Source organism: Protomyctophum parallelum (assembly GCF_964188405.1).
Source record: "Protomyctophum parallelum genome assembly, chromosome: 13".
In the NCBI taxonomy this organism is placed as follows: Eukaryota; Metazoa; Chordata; class Actinopteri; order Myctophiformes; family Myctophidae; genus Protomyctophum; species Protomyctophum parallelum.
Window position 1 is genome coordinate 33,136,372 of NC_139708.1, and position 10,638 is coordinate 33,147,009.

At 41.9% G+C, this 10,638-nt stretch overlaps 1 protein-coding gene across 1 annotated transcript; it reads right to left on the reverse strand.

The window, feature by feature from the left end:
- Window positions 1–6,694: 6,694 nt before the first annotated feature.
- junbb (JunB proto-oncogene, AP-1 transcription factor subunit b) lies at window positions 6,695–8,578 on the reverse strand. The gene has a single exon (XM_083779596.1). It carries the CDS (start codon window positions 8,231–8,233, stop codon window positions 7,235–7,237), a length of 999 nt encoding a protein of 332 aa, XP_083635722.1. The 5' UTR covers window positions 8,234–8,578; the 3' UTR covers window positions 6,695–7,234.
- Between the last annotated feature and the right edge of the window lie 2,060 nt (window positions 8,579–10,638).

The following is a 10,638-nucleotide window of genomic DNA, read 5'->3' on the forward strand; positions in this document are numbered from 1 at the left end:
TTAGCTTACGCATGTTTCTTGATAAATGTTTTTATGTGATCTATTCCCATGCTTTTTTGTTCTTGCTTAATGTAAGTCGCTCTGGATTAAGAGCGTCTGCTAAATGCCAAAAAAAAATAAAAATGGAGATTATGTTTTACGTCTGTCTGTCTGTCTGTCTGTCTGTCCATCCGTCCGCCCAGAGCCATTGTCGTTTTTCGTTACCATTGTCGCAATATTGCTTGCTCTGGGTGGATCTTTGTTGGTTGTAAAGTGTCTTGAGACAACTTGTTGTGATTTGACACTTTAATAAAATTGAATTGAATTGAAAAGATTTCACAAACCACTGGACCGATTATTGGCACATTTCTCATGGCCAATAGTCATGGACACCACTATAACACCCCGCTTTACATTTTGGCCTATAACTTTTTAACCATAGGTCGTACAATTCAAATGCCGTATGGCCCAACTACATTATTTTCTTTTCTTTTCTTTTTTTCTTAAAAAAAAAATATATATATATATATATTTTTGTTCCTATAGATTTTGTCCAAAACTCACAAACATCACTGCACACTAGTTTATCTTTCGAGTCATGTGATGCAGAGGTATCATACACAAAACACCGAGAGAGAAGCACGTCTTTTTTTGGCAGATCCCAAATCCAAAACAGGTGCTCTTTGATATACGAGGGGTAAACTAAACTCGGTGCATGAAAAAGAAAGCAAACCAGTAAATGTAAAAGCCTTTATTGTCATGGCTAATGCATAGCCCAAAGTAAAAATAAAACTATGCGTTGTCAGGGCGACTAAACATAAGTGTGAAACAAATAGGCCTAAGTAGAGATGCGTGCTGTACGGTTCATAATGCTACTCCTCCACCACTGAAGACATTGTTCTAAGATTAAGCAGGATTACAAGGTCAAACACAAGGGGACAGTGTATCATTCCTAAACTATGTACTACACAATCTGCTTTCTTATTTAAAGCTGTGAAAGAATGGAATAAGCTGCCCACTGTTCTGATATGTACAGACTTTAAAACGTTTTCCCACAAAGATAAAGTGGATTTTGTGTGACCAGACATTTGCACTGCGTCTGTATTTAGTGTTGTTTATTGCAGTGTGTGCGTGTGTGTATGCATGTGTTGCTGCGGGTTTGGGAAAGTGGAGGTTTTACAGAAATCACTGACTGGACTGCCATCCAATTAGATTTTCACTGTCTCCTGGGACTGACCATGGCTTTTCCTCTAGTGCCACCATTAGGCCAACATGTCCACTTGCACACAAGATATCTCAAAATGTAATGGGCATATTGCAATACAATTTAAAAAAAAATGTAATTTGTACACTCTTATCCAGAAAGAGCCACTTGAACCTTAAAAGGTGCAATATTGGATTGGGATGGCATGAAAACAAACAACAGATTAAATAGACTGCCAGGAAAACAATTAAGTGCTACAAAGTAACTAGGATAGCAGGTTGACAGCATATATAAATTGTGTTGAAATATACTCGTAGAGAGAAGACTTCCGCACACCCGGCAGGCAATTTCGAGCAGGTGCGATGATGACAGAGAGTATACAATGTGGAAGAAGGGACATCCACACACTGCCACTTGTTAGTTCAGAGCAATTAAATTTTTATTGAGCAACGTTTCGGTCTTGCGACCTTCCTCAAGCCTCAAGGAATAAAATAAAATTGCTCTGAACTAGCAAGTGGCAGTGTGCGGATGTCCCTTCTTCCACGTTGAAATATACTCAAAATCAAAAAAGAAACATCTGTGAACAAGCAAACAGAATACATCTATCTAAATTATATGTAACCAGCCAACATACATCTGAACAAGATCTATCTTAATTAAATATACAATATACAAAGTATACAGTACACAGAAATAAGATGTTGGAGTCTGAAGAGGTGAGTTGTCAGACTATGAATATTGGGGAGTGATATGTAGTCCTGACTGAGGGACACAGCTTGAAAGCCAAGGATCATTGTCAGGGTGTCATAAGGGTTATAGGGCTGAATCAGATCATTCAACTATTGACAATGTCCTTGGTCACCTTGTAAGGCCTGGCCATCATTAGTGTTTTGAATTGGAGGCGTACTGGAACCACTAGCCAGTTGGAGGGAGTGAAGAAATGATGGCGGACCACCGACCAAGTTGCAAGTGTCAAGATGACTAGGCCTGTGTTCTGACTATAGCAATATACAAAATGGCCAAGCGTGGTTAGCTACTATGCTGCCAGGTTGCCACTGAAGTGTTGCTCAAGCCACACTAGATCAATGAAAAGGGAATGGCTAATGGCAGTAATTAGTTCTTCTACCATTGATAAAGTGGAGCAGGAATTGTGGGGAGAGAGAAGGGGAGTAGAAATGGTGAAACAAAAACATTGTTTGATGCTTCATCACACCAATGGAGTGAGAGAAAAGTTGAGGCCAACACAACACCTTTGATTTGTAGGAGTGTGTCACACCATGCAGAGAAATGTGAACGCAGCATTAGGCTTGGATAAGGAGCTGGGCCAGACTCCTTGGTGGGGAAGGGTCTGACTCTGATCCTTCGTATCAGATGTTGTAAAGCACATTCACTCTGCCTGCAGGATGAACCCTAAACATTTGCGAGATCCTGCTATGACCTATGGGATAGTAGTGATGAATTCCTGTTCTGTTCTTTGACTATATAGAAGTGTCTATTTTTACGTCTCTAAATGTTTTGATAAATTGAACAATGTGGACCCTCTTGTAAACAAGTGTAATGCTTAATTGGGTCATCCACTCACAGAGTTTGTGCTTGAAATGTACTGTAATTCTGCAAACTGTTAATAAATATTTCAATCAATCAATCAATAGTGTCATCCGCAAACAAGGCAATATAGCAGTTATAAATGTGAATGCACAGCAAAATACTGAACCTCAATTTAACTCGGAGCGTAAGACGCTCATATACCCAAGTGAACAATGTTGCTGTGAGCTTGCTTGTACCTATGGCTTGTACATACATTTCTGTATGGAAATATAATTAAAGACCTCACACAGCCTTGGGGAACACCTGAAGCTGTGTGCATTCCCCATTTGATACAGTAAATGTATCAAAGGCTATATAATTATGCCGCAGCCTGATTTAAATCTGTTTGTACGATGGAGTCCTGTGCCAAAAATAGCGGATCTATAAGCCCCACAGCTTGTCGCATCACTACATGTTGTGAGCTTGTAGATCTGCTAATTTCCTCTGTGTGACAGCATTGTACAACAGAGTATGAATTGCCTATACTCTCCATGGATACAAAGTATAACAACATTATTTTCTTTTAATTTTTTGCCCCAATTCAGCGCTTTCTCATTATGTCCAACGATAATTACCCTCCGGTGTCCAGTCCACACATTAATATTATCGGGCAGATTTTAATTGAATTAATCGTGAAATCTTTCTGTTCTCAACTACAGTATTTGACAAAAACCCTTTCCAGCTGAGTACATAAACAGGAACAACATATATCCACTAGATGGTAGTATGTACTCACTAACTCATGAGACCATGCATACCAATAACACTGTATTACACTGAGAATCTATGCTTGTCTTATGGACCAGTGCGTTGTATATTGCTGTAATAAATGAAGGCTGCAGTGTATAGACATTTAAAAATGTATTAACAATTGGTGTTTACATCGCGGACAGAACACAAGTTCTGCTCTAGTCTGCTCTATTCCTGGTACAGGACTGAACAGAGTCGTGTTTCAGGTGTAGATCTGCTGTAATTCTCCCTTGCCCTATAGGTGACTAGGTCACTTAATACCCATATAGCCTGCTTTATTGACCCAAGGTCCCCCAGGGATCTATACTTGTGCCCTTCTTTTTTGTCTTTACACAAAATCTACAAGAATGCCAATATAGCCATGGTGAACAATGTTGCTGTGAGCTTGCTTGTACATACATATCTGTATGGAAATATGACTATAATATGAATATGATTAGATGCACACGACACCTCCAGCAGGCTCAGCGTTCAAATCCGGCATCCTCCTCCACAGCTGTCCACGTTTATAGTACACCCCATCCCACATGCATCTCCCTGACATTGTCACTCAGCCTTGTCTTTAGCCCACAGCTTTCCATCTAATGACCTTACCAGCAATATTCACAAAATGAAAGAAACAACTGACTTGAAACAAACAGATGTCTCTTAGTCATGTAAATCCATGAAATGAGACAATTAAGATAAGATAAGATAAGATAAGATAAATGATGCTTCATGTCTTCATATGGAAATTTGTTCTCGACTCAGTCCAGCAGTTCCACAAAAGATAAAAGACATACATTGCTCTCATGTAACAGTTTGCACATGTACAAACCTTCTGAGAATGACGACATATCGCACAATGCCCATGACAAACATCCTACAGTACATTAACTGTTAGTCTTGCCTTGATGCAAACAGTATTATGTTGATGGCAAGAAATTCAAATTTTCATGTACACTATCTTACCATGTATGCATGGTAATGTGTGCACATTATAGAAATAAATATACTGAAAAGCTTATTGAACATCACAATTTTGCAACGTATAAAATGATCAAACAGTCTTAAAGGCCTTTGGTATTAACGCAAAAGGTGTCAAGACTATTTGCAACTGTGAAAATTTTGCTACTGTCAAAAATGAATAATGAAACTGTAATAACATGCCATAGGCACTTCTAAAACCTTTCCTAAAAACTGGTGATGAAACTCTTGATCCGATTACGGTAAGAAGTTAGAGCCTCAGATGGCCGGGTGGGAGGAGTAGAATGAGGAGAAGAGAGAGAGAGAGAGAGAGAGAGAGAGAGAGAGAGAAGAAGAAGCTGTCTGTGTTTGTGGGAGTAAAAGGGGGCTAGGGAAGAGGAAAGATATCAAACCCACCGAGGAGGCCATTCTACGTCACAGTTCCCACAGTGCATACAGTGTGGGTTGTGGGCTGAGAGTGAGACATGTCAATACTAGGCAGCACAGCTTGAACTGGCCTGTTAATCTTTGCATGTGTTGATGTGATATCATCAGGTCCCAATTATTATACAATGGTGGCCTGATAAAGGGAAGTATTGACTATTGTCAATAACTGTACACAAACTGTGATATTGCCAATGGATTAATTTAGGTTTATTCAAATGTGTGTAAGGCCTACATAACATCCCCTCTTTTATCAGAAACGTATATTGTTTCACAAAAATAGGAGTTGTGTGGGTGGTGTATAGGCTATACTATCTGATTCTGTTTAGTGTTTCCACACTAAATGCAAAAACAAGAGAGCTGTTATTGATGGAAATTAGTCTATATGAGATGAAAGTAGGCTAAGCCAATAGCCATGTCCTCTCGAAAACAGCTGATGTGAGAGTAGATTCAAACCACATAATTATATGTTTCTTTTGAAGTGGTTCCTTTTATGTTTGTGTGAGTGAGAGTCTGTGGACAGTTTGGCTTTTTATGTCATTAACTGCTTAACAGGACAGAATTTCCCCTGTCCTCCTGTTTCCTGAGACCGTGCAGCTTGTGCACGCTCAATACTTCTCCCTTCGACCAAAGCCCGCAACAGGAGGTCTCAACCGCCTGCCAAATATTTTCATTGCTTGGATTAGCCAGACTGTTTGGATAGAACCGTTTGCGTTTGATGACTAATCCTCATTTAAGGCTGCTTAACGGGGACTTTTCCCCATATCCCACATATTATGAACGAGGCCGCACATACTTGAACGTTGATGCGTCCCAAAACGTTCATGTCCTTGGCAGCGTCTCCGCCAATCTATTAACACAGATGCTCCACACGCCCACTCGCGCCTACTAGCTGTGCCAAGCAGCGTGGCATCTTGAGACGCCCCCGACATTCCTAAAATCGCTGTCACTTCCCTTCACGAAGTTCACGTGCTCTGCTCCCGCACCGAATTATTGATCATGACAGTTGCATGGATATAAATTAGCCTTTATATGATAGGTAAATGTGTGCAAACGAATTTGTGCATAAATGAATTAGCCAATAATTTTTATCACCGTTTCAGTTAAAGCATTTGGGCTATACAGCCTAGTATTAACAAGGTTATTATTATTAATTATGCCAATTCGCTAATTGGCATAGACATCAGTGACCTACATAGTCTCTGTGATTAGGCTAAATGTAAAACAAATGTGGCATATATTATTGGCTATTATATATAGGGTAACCTGTTTGTTTCTTACTGACTAGTTATAGCTGTTTAATAGTATGCTGTTTTATGTACCTAATGCTAAAATGAGGCCAATACGGAAATTCCAATCTCATATCAAATTGGTCATAATGTCTACTGTACCGAGTGTCGAACTGTCGATTGTAATCGACTGTAATGAAACTAGCCTACTTTGCAACATGGGCGGGGTTTCCCAGAAATCCTCCCTCGCTATATGACCAACATGCCCAAATATGGACTCGCGCTGCTGGTGCGTAAAGGAAGGCGTGCGTGCGTGCCTACGCTGAGCGTGTCTGCTGAACGCTGAAACTTCAATGTGCTTTCTTATGCAATAGTTTATCTCTGACAACATAGAAACAAAAAGAAGAAGGGAAAGCCAATGATATTATATATGCGCCCATTATAATATTGTGTGTTTTACTGTTATACTGTGTTGACGTTGTTGAATGAATGCATCGTATGATTGTCCCCAGATTAATACCGAAAACATTCAAAGAAAAAACATAACGATAATTGCTTCGTTTTTAAAGACACTTTACTTAAATACACCTCATGATCATCACAAATAAAAAAAGGCATTGTAAACATACGACATCATAACAGCTTGTCTGGATCAACCTGACAAACAAAATAACTTATACACATTGAATAGATGCAGCATTGCATGACATTATCATCAGTTGTAAAAGTACAAAGACATACAATAATAATTACTCCCGTTTTATACCATTTGTAACACATGGGCCCATGGATGATTGTGCCTGGTCAGTGTCTCTGTGTGTGTGTTCAGCCCACCATGGGACGCTGCTGCCCGGTTCTATTAGGGTTGAATGGTCCCGTGACCGGTGTCCAGCATCCGGAAGTTAAAGTACCATTACCAAGTCTTTCTTTTTCAACCCTATACATGAGCCTTTAAGAGTAGTCTACACATAGCCGACGGCCCTGTACTGTACTGCTACCATCTCTATAGCAACAAACCAGCCGATACTCCAGTGCTGCTCATGTAGAACATTACTCCAGTGTTATCACTTCTAAAAAGTTAGTCAGTCACTGTCCTCTAAAATGCCTCCAGCTTGCTGGTCAGCATCAGCTGACAGCCGCTGCTGACATGCGTCAGGACTTTCTGTTTGAGCTGGGCGACCTGGTCGCGGAGGACCGACGCGGTGCTGGAAAGCCCCGCGTTGTCGTTCTTCAGCACCTTGACCTTCTCCTCGAGCCGGGAGATGCGCTCCAGCTTGCGCCGCCGGCACTTGGTCGCCGCGAGCCGGTTCCGCAGCTTCTTCCGCTCGGCCTTGATCTTCTCCTGGTTCTCCATGTTGATCGGAGACATCGGAGGCGAGGTGTCGCTGCTGAGCATGTCGGGGACGGTCTGGGGCTCCTCTTTCAGAGCGACGAGCCTATGCGGATGCAGGCCGGCGGCTCCGGGCAGGGCGTGCTGGAACGGGTGGGTCGAGGTCTGCTGGTGGTGGCTCTGCTGGTGGGGCGGCAGGTAGCTGATCGTGGCCGTGGGGTAGCTGGATGCGGAAGAGAGGTTCGTGTTGGGGCAGTAGGCGTTCAGCGTGGTGTAAATGGGCGGTTCAGGCTGCAGGGAGGAGCCGAAGACACTAGAGGCCGCCGCTGCTGCCGCCGAACACGTCGTGACTCCGCCGGCTCCGATGGACACGTTCGGAGGGGGCAGCTGGTGGTTCATCTTGTGCAGCTCGTCCAGCGCCTTCACGAAGCCCTCGGCGAAGCCCTCCTGCTCATCGGTGATGCCCCGGTTGTAGAAGTACTGGCCCGGCGTCGGCGTGGTGATGACGCCGTTGCCGTTCTGGATGATGAGCCTCTCGAGCTCCGGCGAGGCGAGCTTGAGCGACCCCACGTCCTGATGCGCCCCGTGATGGTAGAGGTCAGCCTCGGCTCTCAGCTGGGCTTTCAGGTTGCGATAGGGCTCTGTCAAGTTCAAATTCATATTCTGCTTTAGCAGTTTGTAGTCGTGCATGGCAGCATCTGAGTGGCCGTAAGCCGACAGAAAAGAGTCGTCATGATAAAAAGGTTGCTCCATCTTTGTAGACATTAAAGTCGTAGGAAAAAGTATAAGCTTACCGGCGGTCGCTTATTAGAAACACAGTCTCAGGGGTAAATCAACAAATGTCAGTGTCAGCAGAGGGGAGCGTGCATCAATGCACCTGTCTTCTCTCTCGGCAGTGTGTCCCCAATATAGTTTCAGAAACGGGATTGAATTCAATTCACCCCCGCTACAAAGTGAGAGTGAAACTCCAAGGCGTTGAATAAAGCAGCGGTCCGTTTTAATAAGTGCTGTCCAATATCTGTTCCAATATCTTCACGATCTCGTAGTGTCACTTGTCACCCTGTGTGAGAGTGTGTGTTATTTTCTAGGGCTGTGTGCCGGTGAGATCTCAGTGTTCAAATGTATGCTGGCGGTTACTAACGTGCCTCTTTATATGTATCCAACCCAAGCTGCTGTCAGGGAAAGTAGAGCCTTATGATTGGACAAGTTGGCCCCGTTCTCCCCGCCCACCGCATAAGCACGTCGAGTGAGTGACGCTATTGCCGGGAACTGGGAGTGTAAACAAGCCTGTAGGCAAGACAGCAACAGGACAGACTAGCGCACTGCCGCACCTGATCAAGGGGGACAGACAGACACTCAGACATGCAGTCAATCAATAGAGGTTCCCGTCTAAATGTGATGTTTTTCAGACCGTTTAGGCTGATTTGTTTAGTGGCAACGGGATAATATTGTTGGCTAAAGGTTGAGGTGAGAATGAGATTCATTTGGAGCTGTTTGTCGCTGCAATGGAATAATAGCCTATTCGTTTTTATTTTATTAATTATAGGTACACTGTATAGTAAAATGATTCATGTAGGCTACAAGCTGTCACCAAATTGATCCTTTGGTTAAATGTATAGGCTATAGCTACTCTCGGTGTTATAAATAGATAAATGAACATTGAGGATTTTATTGTGTGATACAATATTCGGAAAGGTTATAAAATTGCTGCAATTCAGATCGCCGCATAACGACTCAGACCTGATGTTGATGCTTTTGTTTTATGATAATTTCGATATTATTATTCTGTCATGACAGAATAGCAATTTCTTGACACGTGTTAGTTCTTTATTAAAGTATTATACCCTATAATACGCCCACTTCTGCCACAAGCCTAACGAAACTGCCTCTGTGTAACAAATAATAGATTGCACAGTCATTAGATAAGGGTTATTCAATCTGCAGCCTGATAATTAATTCATTATCTATGAATTAAACATTCAGTTACACAATATTATTGTGGTCCCTGCCTTCCGCGGAGGAAGTCGGTAGTCCTTATATGGGCATGATGACGTATTAGTTCCTCCGTGGGAGAACCGGGAAGCCAAGCCCACCCAGGCCTCATTCCAGCAGCATTCCTGCTGTATAAAAGCCATCCATGTGTTACGTCGAAGGGACTTTTCTGGTTCAGGGCCGAGGAGGGGCATAGGGTTAGATATCTAAACCCACTGGCCACCGGCCCACCACCTGTGTGAACGGATCGTTAAGCATAGCCTACTGCGTGATGATTTCTGAAAGGGTGACTGAACCTTCACATGGCCAAAGGGACATTTTAATTTAAATCAGTATTAAATTATATCATTTAAATTATTTATATATATTTAAATTAAATATGTATTTATTATTAATAATGTATTATTTATTATTATTTTGGAGAACTGTTCACTTGAGAGAGTTTTTTGGGGGAAAAGTGGACACTTTGCCCAATCCCTGTTTTATACATTTATACCTTCCATAATGGTTCCTATACTGAGATGCTGTGTCAAGAATACATAGATAGACAGAAAGACAGACAGACAGAGCTGCATTTCTCAGCTCAAAATGAATCTTTGAGTTTGAAAAAACTATGTATGCATTATCTGAGAAATTTGGTTAATTTGTTTTTTTTACTCATAAAATAATTAAATATATTTATTATTTACTTATAACACTGATAATTTAGGGAAGTCTGGTCATCCTTATAGACATAATTATGTTAGATACAGTTTTGCACAGGGCCCTTGCACAGGTTCACCGGTATTTCCCAAAACCGGTCAAATGGGGAAGAACTATTATATTATTATATTGTTAGAGAGAAATAAGTCAGTTTCCTGACTAAATAATTTCCAGAATTCATAAACAGGCCCCATATCAAAGGAAATGGATGGCCACTGCTCAAGGGGATTTTTCATAAATCCTTCCAAACACCCCTTGTGCCATTATTTACCATTCATGAATCGTCACTGACACGCCAACATTTGATGGAGTTAACTAATGGGCTAACTGTGCCTCCGTTCATAATCCACTAACATAACAAGTCAGACAACACAGACTGTGATAGATTTATAGACACATGTGCTTCCAACAGTGCCTCATGGAGATGTCTGGTGAGGTACACTGCAGATGTTAATCTATCCCTTATGGGTCCACTT

Coding starts and splice junctions, on each gene's coding strand:
- junbb (XM_083779596.1), bottom strand. CDS start 8,233: ATGTCTACAAAGATGGAGCAACCTTTTTATCATGACGACTCTTTTCTG.